Genomic DNA, 21,960 nt, shown 5'->3' with positions numbered 1-21,960 from the left:
AGAAGAAAGTCAGTCTTCACTTTGGTTTGTAGCATTCAAGTCAGAATTGAGTCACCCTGAAAATGTACATCTTTTTTCTGATGAGGTTACAAGAGATTTAAAAAAAATAGTTTTAAAGAAATGTATAAAGGAAAACTCATTAAATACAGATGCAATAGAACATTTCTAGTAATAATTTAAGGACTTAAACAAAAGGGGTCTCCTTTCCTGATTCATTTCAATCCTTTTTTTAACACCTCACATATTTTTGAAACAACTTCTGTATTCTTCTGCTATTAGTTGTTGGGTGATTTATGTCTATAAGTTTTAAGTTTAATTAGTAGTCAGTCATTGTTATATAATATACAAAACAATATATAAAATATATTATTTATGTACAACTTAACAAAAAAATGAAAAAGATATTTAGATATTTTTGACTCCACTAAAGCAACAAGTAAAAATATAACTCTGATACATAAAGTTAACTAATTTGCTCAAAAGGTCCATGTATGGAAGAACAGTTAAACTTGGTAGTTTTGGTCACATGATAGTGTTGCCCATAAGTTAGGAAAACATACTGAGGTCAAAGGTGCAGCCATGCCAAGGCACGGTGTGCTCATATTACAATGATGGCACATAAACCACTTCACAGCACATGAAGACAATCTTCCATTACCTTTATCTTCACAGTGGGTGAATTTGGGCCAGCTGACTGTTTCCTCCATCCTCTCCAGTTCTGGCAGAGGCTTTCTGCCTCTGATATGAATGAGCACAGGAGTCCTCCTCAAAACGGTCTGAATCTTCAAAGGAGAACCTCTCTCCGTCTTCCCACTCAGCGAACATCAGTTCCATCACATCTGCTGTGTGGAGACCTGAGAGCTTCAACTGAACGTGCCTCTGCGCTTCTTTGTTTTGAGAGAGTGACACTCGCTCAGGGGGTGGGGAAAACTCACACTCAAACCAAACACCCTGCGAGGGGCACTGCAAAGTCCCTCAAGAAAGCCTGTGTTTCCTGAAAATATATATTTAGGGTGTCAAACAGAGGATTTGCACATGACTTGTGGTGCAGTTAAGTGAAGTTACTCCATGCTTTTAGACCCCAATGCTGGAGACACTCATGGGTCTAGTTCTTGGAAAAAGTGACACAACCCATAGCTAAGATTTATAAACTTATATACTTCTCAGTTTTTAACCTAAGTGTTGTCTTACATTGTCAAGTGTGGACCTAAAGGTGAATAAAAACATTCCAGATATGTATCATTGGACTTTCGTTGAGGTTTAAATCTTAGAAAATAAGATTCTTAAATCAATAAGCCCCTCTCCAGTGGTCTGACTGCCCGTAAGTACTACCTACATTGACCGTGGTGTTAATTGACAACAACTGTAGTGACTCACTTGTATGTAAACATGTTAGTGAAGTTTAGGGCGTTTTAGCGAGCAGGAGCTCTTTTCACTCAGATGTTAATTTAAAACCCCTCTCCTGTGTTTGTCCGATCAGCTGAGCCTCGAGTCCCACAGCAGCTCTACGGCTAACAAAACAAGAGAGCGCTGAAGAAAAAACAGGTCCCCAAGTGCAACTAATGGCCCTGCTCAGGGTTATTTGTCTTAAATGAGGCCATATCATAATAATAAACCGGTGTCAACCCACAACAGCCCCGTTCCGGCTGTTTTATGTCGATCGAGGTTAGCCCTGCTAACTCTGAAAAGCTATCGGTTAGCCTGCTAGCTTTCCGGCTAGCCCGAAATCACAAACACTTGGAAAAAAACTGTCAAAATAAGCGCTGAAACGAGAAGTGCTTATATCCCTACACATAACCAGATGGAATAACACTGTTTTGATGTTTTGGCACAAAAGCCTTGGTCCCTAATCCGAGTCCTGTCGATCCAATGGTTACCCAAAACAAACGACCCGCCAGTGCTTTATCTCAGCATTGTATGTTCATATAAAATCAGACGACTAAAATGCAGATTTGACCCCTCGACCAAGACAAACGGCCGTCCGTGGTAAACATAATAAATTGTCTAACGTTATTTGCCACCTCTAGCTGCCTCATATATGTCTTCTCCTTTGTGTTGTAAAAGCTTGTCATCCGCTTGTCTTCGTGTGTCACCGGCCGGTTCTTTTCTAGTCCTCCGTTTCTAAGCAGCCAGCGCTCTCTGGATCCAAGATTTCTTTTTAAGCCGACAATTTGGAGTCTAGATCCCCCCTGTTCTCTCTGTCCTTCCCCCACTCCTCTCCTCTCCTCTGCTCTGCTCGGGAAGATGAAGATGGCTCTCCAGCATCAGCTGATCCGCACTTCCGCTCGACATTAAAGCCAGACAAACGTTAGTCTCGTTTCAAAGCATTCTGTCCTGCATAACGCATTTTATGGCAGTTGTTTGTTCGTGGTATGTAGGTCTGGTACTAAATCATGAATCATTTAGAATGCATTGCAATTGTTGATTTACCGTAATACTTCTGTATCAACAACTGAATATTGTGCAACAGATTGCCATGAGTGTCTCGGACTGATTTTGGACATTGCAATCTAATAGCCTAAATTAATAAAAATAAATTAATACAATATGGTGACCTGTTCAGAGCCTCTTTGATCTTTGAGCGATGCAAGCCAGAGTTTAATGTTATGTGTATTACACAAAGAGTGGATTTTGTTTAACCCTTTCAGACCCAGTGTCTATAGAGTCTGGGAACATGACGTCAGCAACGCAATGCATTCTGGGACTTTAGGACACGGGCGCTGCTGTATGTATTGTATTGGATTGATAATAGACTGTTTTGTTTGCTCTCTACAGCTAAAAAATAAGTTACAATGGTAAAACCTTGTTGTGTAATTAACTTCCATACTCGTACTCATGACCGGCATGGATAAATAATTTGAATGGAGTGCGATTTTTCAGCTTTCCCTCTGGAAAACCGCACCTTGATCTCAGGTCTCCGAGTAAACAAAGCGGCGTCACATAGCTTGGTTAGCAGCAGTAAGAAGGAAAAGAAGGATTGTCCCTTTGGTCTGATATATACACACGTATTTATGTGCATTTATATATATATATATATATTATATATATATATATATATATATATATAAAATATACAGAAATGTACGTTATATAAACATCTTTTTTTTTGGATGTGATTAATCGATTTGACAGACTTAACATTACATTAATTGTTACCTATGCATGAACCACATCTCCTGCATTATCAGTGTTATGCATATTGCATACCACCTGTTACAGTAATAAACGGCAAAATTGATCAATTCTGTATCTCTTTATTTGTGCATCATAACACACTGAGGTTAATTTGTACAGTCTACAATAACCCATATTAAAAAGTAAAGGGGCCGTGTAACTCGCTCGTTGACGTGGAAAATGTGTAGGTTCTGCACCCATCCATTTGTAAATTGCAGGTGAGACTCGAGAGATTTATCATTTTTAAACTTATCGGAGCTACGCTCTGACACTACAAACAAGGTTAGAAAACACATTGGGGAAGGTTACGAGCGGCAGCTCTTTAAGATCATCCGACCACTCTTATGTTCGTGCAGATTAAGTTCGTTGATTGTCTTGATTTTTTTCTAAATAGCGCGTCTTTGCTTCCTTTATTGAGTTTTTCTTTCTATGTAATCTTACACTTGATCTGTATGTCATGTCACTTTCACTTTTACTGATAAGCGTGTCCCAAAAAATGGCCGCGACTACCCAGAATGCAATGCGCAGTGACGTAGTTTCCCAAGCTCTATACCAGTGGACATCACTTCTATACGTGTGTGTGTGTGAGAGAGAGAGACAGAGAGAGTTTTAATTTGGTGCCACCCAAACTGAAGACTTGTTTAATTACTTAATAGTTACATATGCTGCAGTGATGCTTGCTTTATAATGAGGTATATGGCAATATGTAACAGACAAATACGCCATAATTCTAAATCTGTTTATCTTAAAATAAGTAACTGTTCAAATTTAGTCTCGAGGTTAAATTTGTAAGATAAATTATACTATAACAATTGACATTTAATCAAAATATACAATACAAAAAAAATATAGATTTTATCTTAAAGGACCCGAATCTTATATAAACAACAGTGATTTATATTCAAATCTCTTTCATTTATTTATTTTCAATGAGCCTGTTCCAGTACAGTTAATATGGTCAATGACGATTTTCAACATTTAATACAAACACAATGTGTTGGAAATAGATGATCATGATGCCAGAACATTATGCATTTTTGACTGACTAGTTTTTTGCTTTCAGATCACCATTTTGCAGAACAAAAAATAAATAAATAAATAAATAATGTGGAAACAAGGTCATGCGTTCAAATCAGTTTTTCTCAGTTTTTCCAACTTGGTGTCTAAACCATTCAGTTTTTCTAAACCAGTTTTTAACCATGGCTAAATATGACATATTTGCAGCCTTTACATTTTTACATAATTTCATGGAAGTTTCTGTTTGGGATTTATTAATAGCAGACCGTTCATAGAATGTTAAGAACCAAAGCATCTACATCATTTGAACCGTTTGGACTACATGGAATTGTCCTTGGTAAAAAAAAAAAAAACTTAAATGTGTTAAGGAGGGTAACACTTTAGTTTAAGGACAAATTTTCATATCAAGTAGTCACTTATTAGCATGCATATTACTAGCATATTGGGTGTTTATTACTACTTATAAAGCACATATTAATGCCTTATATTGCATGACCATATTTTAGACCCCTTAATCCTACCTCACACCTAAACTTAACAACTACCTTACTAACTATTAATAAGCAGCAAATTAGGATTTTATTAAGGCCAAAGTCATAGTTAATACTGAGAATTGGTCCCCAAACTAAAGTGTGACCATACAGAGCCCCTAAGGAAACATGGTGATAGAAAAAAAAATCATAGTATCCCCATCATAGTATTTCCATGCAGTTTTCTGTTCACTCACAAAATGCAAACTTTCTTGGGAGAACATAAAAATTTAGCAGGAAAACACAAATGTTCATCCGGCAAATGCAAAGTTTCAAAGGGAAACAAACATTTTGCATGTGAACGCAAAATCATTAATATATAATTTAAATATTCTGGCCATCACCATAATATCCAGTCCAATACTTCATAATATCACTGATATTATCATATTATCTGTTGGGTAGGAGCTTGAGAATTTTTTTTGCATTGTTATACAGTACAAATAAATAAACTGAACATACTATTTTCTGACATTGGTTCTCTGCATCCCTTTGAAAAATTAAATGATAAGCTCAATAATGGTAGGGTACCTTCAACAAGAGTACAAATTACCAACATACAAGTGGAGTGTTTATGAATCTTTACATATATCCATGTCGTTCCTTGTCTTAGTTAACTCCTCCTCAACAAAAGACATTTAAGTGCAATATGTGAATTAATTTAGAGCCAGACCAGAACACAGACATCCCACAGATGCTCCATTTATATTAAATGCAGATTAGTGCAAAATGACTTATTTACAAAGGCTTATCCGTCGACGACCTTTCAATCCCGGAAAACTCTGCTCACTTAATGCAGCTGTCCCTAAAAATCATGAGACTTGATGTTCTTGTGCATGTTCACAAAGGCTTCAAGTGTACAGAAATGGAATTGAAATGGCATGGTGCAAGTAGTAAAATGTGCAACACATGAAACAGGATCAAACCAGCTGTAAACGTAATGGCCAGCTGGTAACCCCTTCATAGGCATTACATGATATAGAATTTATACAATGCGATAAGTGGTTTTAATGTCAAAACTGTGACATCACGCTTTGCCAGTACTGTGGGTGACTTTCTCTATCCACTTCAGGAAGCGGTTGACCCGTGTGTACACACCGGGATAGTTGGGGTCGCCACAACCGTGACCCCAGGAGATGATTCCTGTGAGCATCCAGTGGCCAGCCTCACCCCGGCACACCAGTGGCCCCCCACTGTCACCCTGACAGCTGTCTACACGGCGATGGTTCGACAAGCTGCCGGCACACAACATGCGGCTAGTGAAGCGACTGCCGTAACGTTTTTTACACTTCCAGGAGGGCAGTAAAGGAACCCAGGCTTGCAGCAGTGTTCGGGAATACTCCAAGTCTAATACAAGAGACAAGAAGAGAAAGAAACGGAAGTGATTTTTATTTTAAAACACTTTTTGAAGTATGTAAATATCATATAAAAATATACACTTCTGTTCAAAAGTTTGGAATCAATTTGGAATAAAGATTTTTTTTCTTTTTAAAGATTTAAATATATATATATATATATATATATATATATATATATATATATATATATAATATATAATATATATATTTATTTTTTTTACCCAGAATTATTAGCTAAGGTCTTCCATTCCAAAAGGAAATTATTAGTCATCATAAATGTGTTCAGAAATGTATGCAGTACCTGTAATTCCCCAGCCGGTGATAACACAGGCGATAGGCCTCTTGTCTCTCCTGTTGCTCTGAGGTGGAAGGCAAACTGCATTAGTGTGCGGGTTAAAGGCCACACAATTCCCATCTGTGCCCTTCAGCTTCAGTAGGGCAATATCATATTCCCAGCCCTGGTTGTGGTACTTCCTGTGGATCACGATGCGCTCAGGAGAAAGAGTGCGCTCAAAGTCATCCCTCTCCTCTGTGTGGTAGTCACCGAGCCGTAGCGCATAACGGGAAGGGTCTGAACCAAACCTTAAAAAAAAATGTGCATGCACAGCATGTTTATTTATTGCCTACCAGTCAGGAATGAAATACATAAGTAAAGTGTTTGTCATTCTCTGTAGAGCCACTAGATGTCAGTAGAGTCTGTCCCTCGCCTCTTGAAGCAATGAGCAGCAGTTATGACCCAACAGGAATTGATGAGAGTTGCCCCACAAAGTGGATGGGTGCCTTTCGATTGAGACCTCAGCCACAGAGATACTTGCCACGGCCAGTCACCCCTACATGACAGTCACAGATGGTTTAAAAACACGTGGCAAGTTAAAAAAATTTTTTACTGTTTAAAAATGTACTCCCTGTCTTACACATCTTAATCGTTATTTGATTTTATATATCTAATGTGATGCATTTTTCAGGATTTTTTGATGAACAAAGTACAAAAGAACAGCGTTTATATGAAATGGAAATCTTTTGCACATTTTAAATGTCTTTATTGTCACATTTGATCATTGCAGATTAGAAGTATTCATTTCAATAAATCAAACAATCCTTTACTGACAGTATTTTGAAATAACTAATATATATATATATATATATATATATATATATATATATATATATATATATATATATATATATATATATATATATATATATATAAAGAAAATTCCCCTTCACTTTCATTATATGGAAAAGATTGGGCAGCACAATGTTCAAAATCTCCATTCCAAGGAAATCATATGGGTTTGGAATGACACGACATGAAATGTTGACAGAATTTTTGGTGAACTATACCTTAACTCAAAACCTGTTTGCTATTAAACACATGATTATAAAGCTAATTACATTTTTCTGGTGTAACTGTAAATAAACAAACATTATATATTGCTCCCCTGTGACCACATAATATACGACAAGAACAGTGGCAGCTAGCCAATAAGCAATAAAAAGAGAGATTAATAAACACAATGCACATGTTACAACATTAGAGAATAAAATAAACCATGATGTTCATTACCGTAGAGACTTGTCTCCTCCAATGATCCTTTTCCTGCGCCTTTGTGTGTTGGGTTTCAAGCCACATTCCTGCTTGCTCATGCTTCTGTACTTTACAGGCTCAGTGGTGTAGTCACAGATGACCCCTGCGTCCTCACTGTGCCTGCAATCATGGGCGTCCGGACCCACAGCTGAACACTCCCCTAATGAAGCCTCTGTCCCAACACAATTCACATTATCAAGATGGATGGGTCCCTGACCCTCACCAAAATAAGCCATGGAGCGGGCCTTCGAGACCCCACTGAAATTGTAAAGGGGAAAGAGGAACAAATAATTGTCTGAAGATGTTGAGATGAGTGTTTATCTTCTTTCATCATGTGAAACAGGCTTACACAAATCCGAGCTGTCTGCAGACCACTCCAGCGCTGATATCATTCCAACCATCATCACACACACTGCCCCACTGGCCGTTCATAAAGACCTCTACGCGGCCCTCCTTACGGCTCTCGCCATCCACCAGCCTCACCAGGGGACCTAGAACCACAGCACAGAAGAGATGACCTCTATATACCTGGATAAGTAGTGAATTATATGAATGAGAATAAAAATAAAATAAAATACACTGTAAATTCCTTCTCTTTTTTTAAAGGGTGATGTTGTGCAAAATCACATGACAAAAATAATAATTATATATTATTATGTATTCAGTTGGCCATGGGCACTCTTGTTATTCGGTACTACAATTTGGTTCCTGATTAGAAATTACAGAATCAGTTTTATGAAATATTTATATATATTTAAGAATTAAAAGGGTTAATTAATGTATTTTAAATGTCATATTATACATCGCATTATACTACTAAATCTAAAAAATGGTCATGAGGTCAAAGAGTGCCTCAAGATGGATTAAAATGATGTAAATTAAGACAAAACAGCACATTATGTTAACAAAGATGTACTGTTTGTCATAGAGCAACTAATCACTTTCCAAGTGCATTCATTATGCAAACATGTATAAGCATGTCATTACAATATAAAAGATGATGCCTTTTAGTATCCTATTTGATTGGAGGGCTCTTAAAAGTGTAAAGTAGGCTTGTTTCTTACCATCTGGTTCAGATATTGTGCTACTCTTGATGATGATAATGCTAATAAAAGTTTTTACATAGAGTTTACAGACCTGTGGCAAGAGCCACTTGAGGGATCTCATTGTTCTGTCCTTCTCTTTCACAGCGTACGCCCACATCCTCACTGTGAGAGCAGTCATGCTGCCCCCACTGACCGTGAGCACAGTCCAGCAGAGAGCTCTCTCCCCCTTCACATGTCACCTCATCCAGCAGGATCACCCCTGTGCCCTCTCCATACATCCCATCTGGTGCTACCTCAGCTCGCCCTCTGTTGGACAAACAGCAGTACTGCAGTACCTAAATGAAACGAGCTTCCTGGTCTCCTGAGACCAAAGGAGCTCAAATAAAACTTGACATCATCTAGCATGCAAAAATTGAATTACTGCTTTTAAGTAGCACATTATATGCTTGCATTCAAAAAGATATAGCTTACTGATAACCCAGCTGTCGACACACCACCTGGGCGTGACTTCCGGTCCAGTTGTCATCACACACTGTGCCCCATTCTCCAGCGTGATAAACCTCAAGACGTCCTTCCCATGGGCTATCAGCTCCTACTAGACGCAACACTCCATCTACAGCAGCATTAGCATGTCTACGTTTAATCAATGCACTTATACAAACAAATAAAAATCTGATAAAAGTAAAAGGGTTTTTGGTCCTTAAAGTATTTTAAATGTGTTATCATAAAGACACAGCCCGTGTCACAGTCTGAGACAGTTCGTGCCATCTTCACCTGAAAACGGGTTACACGAGACTCCAGCATCCTCCATGTGATCACAGTTGTGCTGGCCCCAGGGTGCATGAGGGCATTCCTCCAGAGACAGCTCATTTCCTGTGCAGTGCACTCCGTCCAGCATGATAGGCCCAGTGCCCTGCCCAAAGTGCGCCCACGTCCATGCCTTTGGTACACCACTGAAAACAAACACATGCCTGTGATTCATTCCCTTATCAAACAGTTAAGATACACTGCCGATTAAAAGTTTGGGGTTGGTGAGATGTTTTGAAAGATGTCTCTTAAGCTCACCAAGGCTGCATTTATTTTATAAAAAATACAGTAAAACGCTAATATTATTACAATAATATTAAACTGTAAATTATTATTACAATTGAAAATTAATAATAACTGAATATATTTTAACCTGTTAAATGTCACCCCGTCCCGTATACGGGACACCTACGTTGACTATACTATATTACAATCAAATTTAATCTAATCTTGACAAACTATATATCGTTGGAAAGGTCTAAGACTCCCAAATATATATTATACCAATATTTTTTGTTAAAAATTATGTAGGAAAAGTAATAGATGAATTTATGACAAGAGTGCACGCTCAGAAATCTAAATTATAAAAGGAGCTTTGACTTTTGTTTAAAAAAAAAGACTTCCTCGTTGCCTTTTTCTCTATCACTTTTTAGAAATCATCAGAAGTTATATATCACTTGAAAACATAAAATCTCAAAATTCATCCTTCAAAACCCATTTTAAAATCAGACATTGCATTACCATGTAAATGGCACATCAAAATCATGTTACAAAATGTTTTCAGTCATGAAATATAAAAATTTTGGTTTGTATCATGCACATTCAAGTCTATCTTCAAAAACGTGAGTGACAGTTATCAGGTTAAAGTGCAATTTATTCCAATGATCTTAAAGTTTAACTTCATTAGTTTAACTCCAGTGTCATACAATCCTTCAGAAATCATTTTAATATGACAATTTGTTGCTCAAAACCATTTTATCAATGTTGAAAACAGTTCAAGGGAACCATGATACATTTTTATTACAGAGTTCTGTGATGAATGAAAAGTCTAATTTATTACTTCCTTGCTGAATAAAAAAGTATTAATATTTTTTGACTCTAATCTTTTGAATAGTACTGTAATTTTTAAGATCATAACAAGGAGGAAGAGAGATATTAAGGCATATGGAACTATATTAGCTTATTTACATAACTCTGTGATGATGCATACATTGCAAAGTCATTCAAAACAATCATTAGTGATGTACAGAAGAGGACTGATCTACTGAAAAGTGTATGTTACAGGGATGGTGGAGGGTAAATTCAGTTGCTTTCCATCCCACTGTAGATTCCTGGAGTGAATCCCTGCACCCCATCAATCATTCATACACTCCACCCATACATCTATATTAATAAAGTTCACTCGCTGTGCTAGTGCATGTGTTTGTGTGTGAAAAGAGGCAGCACTGATTTGTGCATGACATCATTAGTATCTCCCAGCACTACTTTAACTTTAAATCGAATCATTTGTGCAAAGTGTTTCAATATTTTGCTAAACAAAAAAACAGCTCAGTAATATCCTGATGATGATGATGATGATACAAAAGCTTTCAAGCAACATTAGAAGATCTTGCAATAGATCAATATGTGCAGATTCTTATAATAATGCAATAAGAAACAGTTTTTTTAAAATGGAAAGCCATAACACAGTTATTGAATTGGATATTACTACAGTTTCGTTCTTTCTGGTCTAAAATCAAATATTTTATCAGTTTTTTCCATTGAAAAGTACTATCTGTTTTTTTTTATTTCAACATGTTTTATACATCTAACATTATTTTAAAGAAGGCAGAAACAATAGTTGAAATATTTTTTTTGTCACAGTGACAATACAAAAAAATAAAAAACAATACTTAAAAAATATATAAAAAAATATTTTATGAAAGTATAGATGATGACAAAATGTAATATTTGACGTCCTTCGCATCAAAAAATTTCTTGACATTTACTGATTTCTTACCCCAATCCCAACTGTCGGCAAACCACTTCAGCATCAATATCATCCCATTCGTCATCACAGATAGTGCCCCACCTCCCGTTATGGTACACCTCCACATGCCCTTCGAAATCCTCAAGGCCTCCTACAAGCCTCAGTGGAGCACCATTGCCTGAACAAAATAAAAGCCCTATCAATCAATATTTCATTCATTTATTCACTGCAGTGGACTATGCATAGGGCAAAATAATTAGTGTGACATTTAACAGTTCTTGAGAGCAGAAGCTTAAAATATGCTTGTATGCGTGCATGATAAAGGATGGGGACATGTGTAAGGACTCTTGGCTAAGCCTCAGAGCTCTCAGATGGCTTTCTCCTTCCTAATGTTTCTGTGTGAATAATTCACAGCTCTCTCTAAATATACCTGACCCTGTTCAAGCAAACCGTCCCATTACAACAGCACTGTTTATGACCCCACTTCTGTATCTCATTAATTCTGTCTTCATTTAGCTCCAGTGAAGGCGTTTCCACACTGTAACACTGTTGAAAATAATGTTATTAGAGTATGATCAGCAGATACAGGAAGCTCAGCTGTTGCTTTATGAACTATGACTCTGAGAAAGAAAATGCGAGCATGCGACAAAGATAACATTTTCTAACTCGCATTTTATATATATATATATATATATATATATATATATATATATAAATGTGTGTGTGTGAGTGTAAATATATATATTGTTCATTATATATGAAAAATATATATTGTTCATAAGTTTGGGGTCAGTCATTTTTTTAATTATTACTTTTTTTTAGCAAGGATGCATTTAAATTACCATAATTTATAACATTTATAATGTTCTAAATTATTACTATTTCAATTAAATTCTGTTCTTTTTGTTCTTCATAGAATTCTGAAAAATGTATCTCAGTAAAAAAAAAAAAAAAACATATTAATGTTTCTTGAGCAGCAAATTATTTCTGAAGGATCACGTGACACTCAAGACTAGAATAATTGCTGCTGAAAATCCAGCTTTGCCGTTAGAGGTATAAATTAAATTTAACAACATATCAACATAGAAAACAGTTAATAATATTTCACTATATCACTGTTTTTATTGGTTTTTTTTTAGCAAATAAATACAGCATTTGTGAACATAAGTGATTTCTTTAAAAAACCTTTTAAAAAATCATACCAATCACAAAGTTTTGAACGGTTTATATACAGGAATGATGTTTAGGATTCCCCTCTCAAATAAAACAAGCTTACCCTCTGGCACTGCACACACCACTCCAGCCTCATTTCCATGGTTACAGTCACCGGAGACATACTTCCTGCTCCGGCACTTCAGCAGAGAATCTTCATTGCCATGGCAGCCAAGACGTTCAAAGTGAAAGAGACCAGAACCGGGTCCGAAATAGGAATGCCGAAGCGCAGTGCCGATCTCACTGTTGGGAGTAAGCAGGTAATTAAATGACATCACATGCTGGTTGTTAATCAGTACAGAGTCTCTAACTGATAATGAATAAATTTTGCAGCTTATACCCAAGCCTCAGTTGTCTACAGACCACACTGGCATCTCGATCAGTCAGGTGGGTGTCACACACTGCTCCCCACCGGCCATTTAGATGCACCTCAAGACGACCACTCTTAGATGATCCCCCCACCAGCCGCGCCTCACCTGGAGAATAGGTGCAGAATCAAACATATTCAGGGATTTAGGAACGATAACGTGCATCAAAACTGTTCTTTGAACTGTTCTTGACAGAAAACAAAAAAGCAAAAGAAAAAAAAGAAATAATTTATACTAGAAATAAATATAGATATACAAGCAATGTATGCAATGTAATGTAAAATAGAAGTTTCTCTGTCAGATTAGGTCATTTTTCTTCATTGCCTGCTAAGTGTTCCTGTGGAGTACCACAGGGTTCTATTCTCGCACCCATTATTTTTTCTTTGTATTACTTCCTTTGGGCTCTATTTTCAGAAAGCATGGTGTATCATTTCACTGCTATGCAGATGATACCCAAATTTATCTACCTTTGAAACAAAATAAACATGCTGCTCTGGAATCTCTTTCTGCATGCCTGGATGAAGTGAAAACATGGTTCTCTCAATTATTATTTTTTTTTCTGAATTAATCAAAAACCGAGTTTATAGTCTTTGGCCCTAATGAAAATTCAGGGAGCAGAAGTATCGACCTGGACTACCTGGACTACCTCCTTTTACTTCTTCCTGTGTTAAGAAACTAGGTGTTTTCTGGGATCAGAGTCTCAAATTTGATAAACAATTGATTGGGTTATTAGTTCCTGTTTTTTTTTTCCAGATCTTTTCTCTCTGTGAAAATTTTAGACATTGCTATCCATGCGCTCATTACATCACACTTGGACTACTGCAACTCTCTTCATCTTGGCATTTCAAAATACTCCATTGCTCATCTCCAATTAGTACAAAACGCTGCTGCTAAATTCCTCAACGTAAATTTGATCACATTACTCCAATTTTGAAATCATTGCATTGGTTACCTGTACATCTTAGAACGGAGTTCAAAATTCTTGTTTAAAATGTTTTTAAATCTAAAAATAATCTGGCACCAAGCTATCTATCCTGATCAACTTTATCCATACAATCTCACACGAAATCTGAGATCTGGTGATCAAAGACTTCTCTCTGTCCCCAGATCACAGTTAATGCATAGGGGAAAGAGCCTTTATGGTTGCCGGCCCTAAGCTGTGGAACAGCCTTCCAGCCTATATCAGATCGGCACAGTTTTTAAATATTTTTTAAATCATCTCTTAAAACCTATTTCTTTTCTCTGGCTTTTAATTTATTGTGAGTTTATGATATGAATCTGTGGGTTGCCATGTGTTCTATGTCTTTCTTTGTTCAGCACTTTGGTCAGCCGTGCTTGCTGTTTATAAATGTGCTATATAAATAAAACTAACTTGAACTTTTAAGTAGTGCATTATATTATAAAATATTATTTATATTTTATTTGTTTCTTATCCCACTCTCTCCATCATTTAAAACATTCTAACATTTATGTTATGTTATGTTGGTTTATTGGCTGATTTATGTTTATGTAAAATTAGCAACAAAATGATTAATTAGAATGGGATATTGCACTATTAAAAAGTTTTTTTTTTCTTTTTCTAAATAATATGTGGCCATAAGGTAACCTACATCTAGCACATGTTCTCCAAATGTAGCTTATCTCTTAACACAGGCATGTTACATCAATACACAACCTTTTATTCTTTGAGAAATGCCATTTTATAGTCTTATTTTTATAGTCTTATGACATCATGAAATTAAATTAGGTTTTACCGCCATCTTCTATCTCCTTGACTAGACGACAACTTAAGGAAAAGTGGCATAGCTTACCCCTGTCTCCCCCTTTTACAGACTCTGTGAATCAGCTCTCTATAATTAGTACAGAATGATCACATAAGAGACACTCGGTGTCTTGCAAGTTATCATCTTGCAGCCACACGTCCTGCACACACATACATGAATTTAAATGCACACTGATTGTTTGAGTCTGTAACCGTGTTTAATCTTATTACACAGAAAGGAAAAGGACGAGAGAGGCAGACAGAGATAATCACAGCTCACAGAGATAAGGCAAACAGATTTCAACACCAGCTCGGTGCTGAACCACAGACGCAGCCAGGTGATGACAGACCAGCACAAAGAGATCCAGAGTGTACAGACACTTTCCAATCGGGAGTAAAATAATGTGCATCTGACTAATGATTAAACAACAAACACATAGAGAGAGAAGATGAATAGAAGACAATAAAAAGAGAGGACAGAGAGAATCCTTGACTGCTGTGAGAATCTCACTGTGGATGTATGCTATGACTGCAGTAATAAACCTCACTCAGCTTCTGTACAACGACACCTACACTAATATAACAGTTATGACACAGTTAAGGACACATTCACCTATTAAACACAAACACCCTGTGTTTGTGATTTAATATGGTATATCCTAACAGCCTATTTATATGTAAAGGTCCCTATTGTGTTGGTCCCTATTTAAAGTGTATACAGTACAATGCATATTTTTAGTCTTTCCACTAAGATTATGTTTCTGTACAGTCTCTATACAACTAAACCCAAAAATAACTACATTTATTTAGGCTTTATTAGCTCAAGAAAGGTATGTTTTGGTTACTATGGTGAATAATTTTTGAACATAATTAAATTAATTAAATAAATTAAGAAGTAGCCTACACTTTTACCAGCCAGTGGGTGCATTTGATATGTCTATAAGATATTTAGTGGATAATTTAACTAATTATAACTTAGTCGGGTCACAGAATATCTCTGATGGAACACAGGTTAATCATGCTAGACTCTCTGTAATGAAACAACCTAAAGCAACATGGTAAAACTTTTCGTTTCTGGATGGTTTTAACTCAAAATAATACAAAAAAACTTTTAAAATTGAAAATGAAGCTTTTGTAGAATATGTCTGATTGGGAAACGAAGGCCAGTCAGGAGGGCTCACCCTGGTGGCAGTCGCAGTAGGCCCATCCAATGGCTCCCGACTTCTGTCTGAAAAAGCACCAGGGGTTGGATGCACGGTCAGGGTTTCGACATTGGTTGTGGTCACCAAGTCCACGATTGGGGTACTGCAGCATGTAGTCTGGAAAGTCAGTCCATTTTAGACAGGAAAAGCCAGAGCCCGTCTGAGACACAGATCCACTGTAATAACCCAGCTCAGTGAAGCCCTCAGAGCAGGACAGAAGACCTAAGGGGAACACACACACAAAGTTATGAGTAAAATTCAGCATTTCATTTATGAGTGAAATTTCGTTGATGGAGCAAAAAATAACGTTTTAATGCAGTGCCAAATAAAGGTCCACTCATTGTCAAATTCCTGGCATGAAAAAAATGCAAAAGCATGAACTAAAATGACTGTTGTAAACCTAAGGTGGTGAAGACCCACTATGATGAGTCACACACCCAAACATATGTGTGTGTATGAGTGTGTTATACAATGTGTGTATGAGTGTGGTTTATGAGGACAAAATGTGTCCCCAAAAACCAAAAGGCTTAAAAAACATACTAAATGGTGTTTTATGAAATTAAAAAATTGGCAGTAGTTTTCTGTGAAGGGTAAGTTTAAGTGTAGGGCAATAGAAAATACAGTTTGTACAGTATAAGAACCATTAACCACATATACAAGACTGTGTGTGTTTGCATAATAAAAATATAAAACATCTGAATTATATAAATAATAATATAAAATAATAAAAATAATACATAAAATAATATTTTATATAAAAATAAATATATTACATTTATTTTATATAATATATCTATAGTATATTATACATTTTATATTTTTACTTTTTTGTGCTAAAAATTCAAATGTTTTTTTTAGTATAAAAAGTCTATGGATGTGTATGTGTGTGTGTATATGTGCATGTGTGTTTGTGTGTGTTGTTTAGGCACAAGAACACACAGTATATTTTCAATCTAATTAACATTATTGAATGATTCTGATTACTAATTTACTTTTGCTTGCCTGCATCCGTTCACTTGCATCAAATAATCAGGAAGATCCTTCTTCCAAATGATTCTAATCAAAACCACTAAACAAAAAAATTATATTGTGACTTCGGGTTACAGTGAGCAAACATGATCAAGTCTCTTGTGAAAGAACATTCTCTAATACATTTTATGGCAACAATACAATTTTTATGCTTTACTGTGGGCAGTTAAGTTCATTTGTAAGCATTTAAACTCTAATTTAATACAGCAATTCATAACTTAGTAGCAATATTCTCATGCTATTCTGCATCTGCTGCCAGTCTGTCCTTTATTTCATTTCTGGATGTGTGACTAAAAAGGAAGAACGTCCAAGTCCAAGCAAAAGACAGATGTTAAATCCATCCTAGACAGGAGAAAGATATTTAAAGATATTTGTTTTTAAAAAGTACTCAAAGGACAATATTTGCCTTTAAGGCAAGTAGATGTTACTGAAAGCAAAACATATAATTTCAGATTTGTGTAGGCAAGTAACAACAGCTTTACCAAAGGGAACCTTATCACCACGAATAAATGTTAAAAATCTCAATGTTTTGATTACAAAAAAAAAAAAAAAACTCCTGAGAATGTATGGGTTTACTATCAGATAGTGTTGTGCAGAACCAGACAGAGGCCAATGTGCCGTCGTCTTTCTTCAGAAGTAGGTGCTTAACCCTCAGGGAGAAAAAGACACAGTTTTTGCAGAGGTAATGGCAGAAAAGTATTTACACCCGCATGTGTAAACAAATCTACACCCAGCGGACATGAAGCATAACCCTGTCTTTGCTTGTGTAGATTGCTCCATAGCTATCTTGTCTGAGGAGCAATTGTTGCGGTTGAGTATATCTTTAACTCTTCCGTAGGGAACCATCGACAAATATATCTTGACGGCAGAGTGGTTTGCACTGGTTAATGATATATTAGAAATATTGCCAAGCAAGAATGTGTTTTTTGGCATTGAAAGAGATGCTCTTTATGAGAACAAAATACTGTGACATTTCAGCCGCTACCAGTAATGAGTATGTGTCTGAGTATGTGTCTGAATGTGTCTCCAGCTTCAAGTTCCTGAGAACCACCATCTCGGAGGATCTGTCCTGGACGACAGACACCTCCAGCCTGGTCAAGAAGGCTCACCAGCACCTCTTGTTCCTTAGGACACTGAAGATGAACCAGCTGTCTTCAGCCATCCTGGTGAACTTCTACCGGTGTGCGAACGAGAGCATCCTGACCAGTTTTATCACAGTCTGGTACGGGAACTGCTCAGTTGCTGACTGCAAGGCACTGTAGAGGGTGGTGAAAACTGGCCAACGCCTCACAGGGAAACCACTTCCTGCTATTGAGGACATCCAGAGAAAACGCTGTCTACCTCGAGCTTGTAGCATTCTCAAGGACTCCTCTCACCCTGGCCACAGACTGTTTAACCTCCTGCCCTATGATGTTCATATGTTCATAGTTCATAGTGTACATACACTTTTACATAATCCATCTGTATAGTATGTTCATAGTACACCTATCTGTATATCATGCTGATAGTATTTCAAATCTATTAATTATATCCATAATACTTATCTGTATAGTTATTGTACATATTGTAGACCTTGTTTATTCTGTACTTACTGCTTATTGCACATTTCGTTGCCTTGTACCTTACATGTGCAGTGCCAATAAAGTTCAATCTAATCTAATCTATTATATATATATATATATATAAATATATATATATATATATATATATATATATATATATATATATATATATATATATATATATATATATATATAGACGGATAGATGGATAGATAGACTTTTAAATGCAGTGAATGCCTACCTGAGATCTGCAGCGTATTCAGGTACACAGCGCTTTGTCCTGCCTATAAAGACAAAATGAGCAAGGTCAATTCACTTACACAAGTGTACTTAAAGTACCACAGACATGTAGTTTTTTTGGCCATGTACCATGGTATTCTTTAAAATACCTTGAATAACCATTTAAATGCCATGGTAAAGGAATCTGTATGATTTGGTAATGGTATTTTGCTCCCTCTCGCCCACAGCTACTGATTGAGTGGTGCCTTGTCGTTCATTCACATTATGAGGTATGAAGTCACCTTCCAAAACCTTCACCCTCTGTGTTCCTCTCTGGTGGAATGAGCTTCTGGCACCAACACGACTTTCAGTAACAATTGCGTATGTTCCTCTAATGTATGTCGCTTTTTATAAAAGCGTCTGCTAAATGCTTAAATGTTGTATGATACTTACGAAGTATCATGTTATTACAATTCTGATACTATCACTGTACCATGACAGTTTTTGTAGGTGATGATGTATAAAGTAAATACTAATATCAACTAGGCATGAATTATGACTTTAATATGTCATGGTTTACTAGGACACAACCCTTATTTTTAATTTATACCATTTTTTTTGATCCCAGTAAACAGCTGCAAGGCTTTAAGACAGAGGTTATCAGAGGTGTCTGTGCTTTACAATGAGGAAACGTCACATAAAGACAAGAGTTAATAGTATAGAGCAGCTATGCTTTAAATGAGATCAAAGAACACTTTCATGACCATCAAGACATTACGTGACTGCTACTGTGTGAGCTGGGTGTGATGAAGGGAACGAGCATCATGCTTTTCTCTCATCTGGACCACACTGCAAGCGTCTCGTCCCATCGTTCACTTGTAGTGTAGTCAGGATGAGAGCAAAAGAGTGATGCTCGTTCCCTACAACAGGGATTAAGTGCAAATGAATTACATTGCAAGAGACTCATATTTAAGTAACGGGGGGGGGGGGGGTGGGGGGGGGAATACATAAAACCGAAACCTTTTTAATTTGAGATATTCTTGACAATATTACAAAGTCTGACTCTAACACCAAAATCCAAAATGACTCAAAGACAAAAGAATGGTTAAGCTTTGGTTTTTTTGGTCTACGTATCTGGCACAATACGCAATATTTTCCCAAGTGAAGTTAGTTAGGGAGTATTATGTTGTGTGTTTTTTTCTCTTTGTTAATCTTTATTATTAATAATAATAATAAATGCCTGCTGAAACATCTTAAACCAGCCTGTCTGTTGCCCACTTTTCTGCTTGTCAGGCTAGGAGAGCTACAGAACAGCTTTTTTAAATCAAGAAGATAATAAATAAAAACATAAACTCAATATTTTATGGAAACAGATTCATAAGAGACGTAAATATGCATATTCACAGTTCTCATCGTCAGTTACAGAGCTTGAATGTATTCGTGGCACATTAAATTAACAAAGACTGCTCAAGATAATGGCAATTGTAACAATACCCACATACTTTCAATGCGTTAATGTCACACACACAGTAAATGAAAGCATCAAAGGCATCAAAGCGTCACATATTATTAATGTTCATTAATGTCATTATGTTATAATATGCACGATCATAATTCATTCCAGTGTCACCTTCCATTCTAATTACTCATTTAGAAGAAGAAAAATGTAAAAAGTGTAACCACTGTCATCACATGTAGCCTATAAACCAGCTTTTTTTTTGCCTCCTCCTGAACCCCAGCATCACATCAGTCAGTTCTTCCTAAACTCAAATCACTGCCAGTTTGCCTGTGTCAACTTAGAATACAGATGTAAATATATACATATATATATAATAAAAAATAAAATAAACAACAACTACGTTTATGCTACATACCTCGCCGCCGACAGTGATAGAGAAACGAAGGACAGCAGCAATAAAGAGGATCCAGCTGATAACCATCCTGTCAGGCTACACCCAGCACAACTGTCCCATCACCGCTGTCCGCAGGCACACAAGGAAAGTGGGATGCCTTCCTTTCTAGAAGTGTTTACAAACGTATGTACGGAAGAAGAAGCATCGAAAATGACGAGACAGAATGAAACCATTTCAAGTAAACTTGTAAAAGTGCACCGACACGACTGCCACCCCTCCCATGTTGAAGTCTGACTGAGGTTTGCGTTCACTATGAGGTGACACTGAGAAAAGAGAAGAGAAGCTGCTCCAGCAGCCTTCAACACAGCACACGCTACAAATGTTTACAGGACATAGACATTTATGGATCACAGTGTGGAGAGGTTGGCCCCTTATGGCAAGCCGTTTTAACAATCATTCCTTAAGCGAACTAGCATCTGTTTTTGTTACTAATCATTGGCTTTAATTGGAGATCCAATAGTGACTATCACTATTTTTTTTTTTTTTTTTTTTTGCCGACAAAATTTAAATAAATAGATTACAGTAAAGGGGAAAAAAACTGCTTTACTGCTAATTTAGTGAATAAATAGCATTAAAGGATTGGGACACACAACTTTACACAAAGTTTGTAATTGGCATCATTCTTAGTGTTTGGAAGGCGTTTAAAAGAACGGCGTTAGGTAACGACGTTATTTTTTCAGTAACGCGGTAATCTAACTAATTACTTTTCCCGTCGTTACAACGCCATTAACGTTACTGAACGTTAAATGTGGTGCGTTACTATGCATTGATTTAATAAACTATGCAATCCTAACGGACCCCTGGCTCACACAGCGAGTGAGCAGGTGGGTTAATGACGAGATAGGCGGTTGTGATTGGCTAAGGCAGAGTCATGTGTTTCATGATAGCACTAAAATAAAATAAAAAATAAATAAAATAAAATTCACCCTTAAAAAAAGCATGTAATAAATCTTATTGTGAGCTATTCGTCTGTTCATTGTAATTCATCATTTTTTTTCTTCTGAAAATCTCTTACACTTGGATGTAAGTAAAGATAGAAAAAAATCTATCACTACTTCAGTTTCATCACAGCTTTCAAACTGACTTTTTCCCCTTCCAAGAATTGCAGCCTTTTTATAAGATTTTAGATAAGATAAGGTGGAAGACAAAAAAAAAAAATCAGTAAAAACCTTAACTAATTTACAAAAAATAAATGACTTAATCT

General features: G+C 36.5%; 1 protein-coding gene across 1 annotated transcript; it reads right to left on the bottom strand.

Annotated features, from left to right (window-relative positions):
- Positions 1-4,049: 4,049 nt before the first annotated feature.
- LOC113079886 (neurotrypsin-like) lies at positions 4,050-21,236 on the bottom strand. The gene is made up of 14 exons (XM_026252118.1): positions 20,718-21,236; positions 18,866-18,908; positions 16,013-16,255; positions 13,042-13,177; positions 12,766-12,944; positions 11,520-11,667; positions 9,488-9,666; positions 9,185-9,326; positions 8,805-9,019; positions 8,017-8,158; positions 7,647-7,925; positions 6,787-6,909; positions 6,381-6,661; positions 4,050-6,068 (listed from the first exon to the last, which is right to left on the bottom strand). The coding sequence occupies exons 1-14, from the start codon at positions 20,781-20,783 to the stop codon at positions 5,749-5,751; spliced, it is 2,496 nt and encodes an 831-aa protein (XP_026107903.1). The 5' UTR covers positions 20,784-21,236; the 3' UTR covers positions 4,050-5,748.
- Positions 21,237-21,960: the final 724 nt, after the last annotated feature.

This window comes from Carassius auratus, unplaced genomic scaffold (genome assembly GCF_003368295.1).
Source record: "Carassius auratus strain Wakin unplaced genomic scaffold, ASM336829v1 scaf_tig00029712, whole genome shotgun sequence".
NCBI lineage: Eukaryota > Metazoa > Chordata > Actinopteri > Cypriniformes > Cyprinidae > Carassius > Carassius auratus.
The sequence above is the reverse complement of the archived record's forward strand: the minus strand, read 5'-3'. Positions and strand labels throughout refer to the sequence as shown.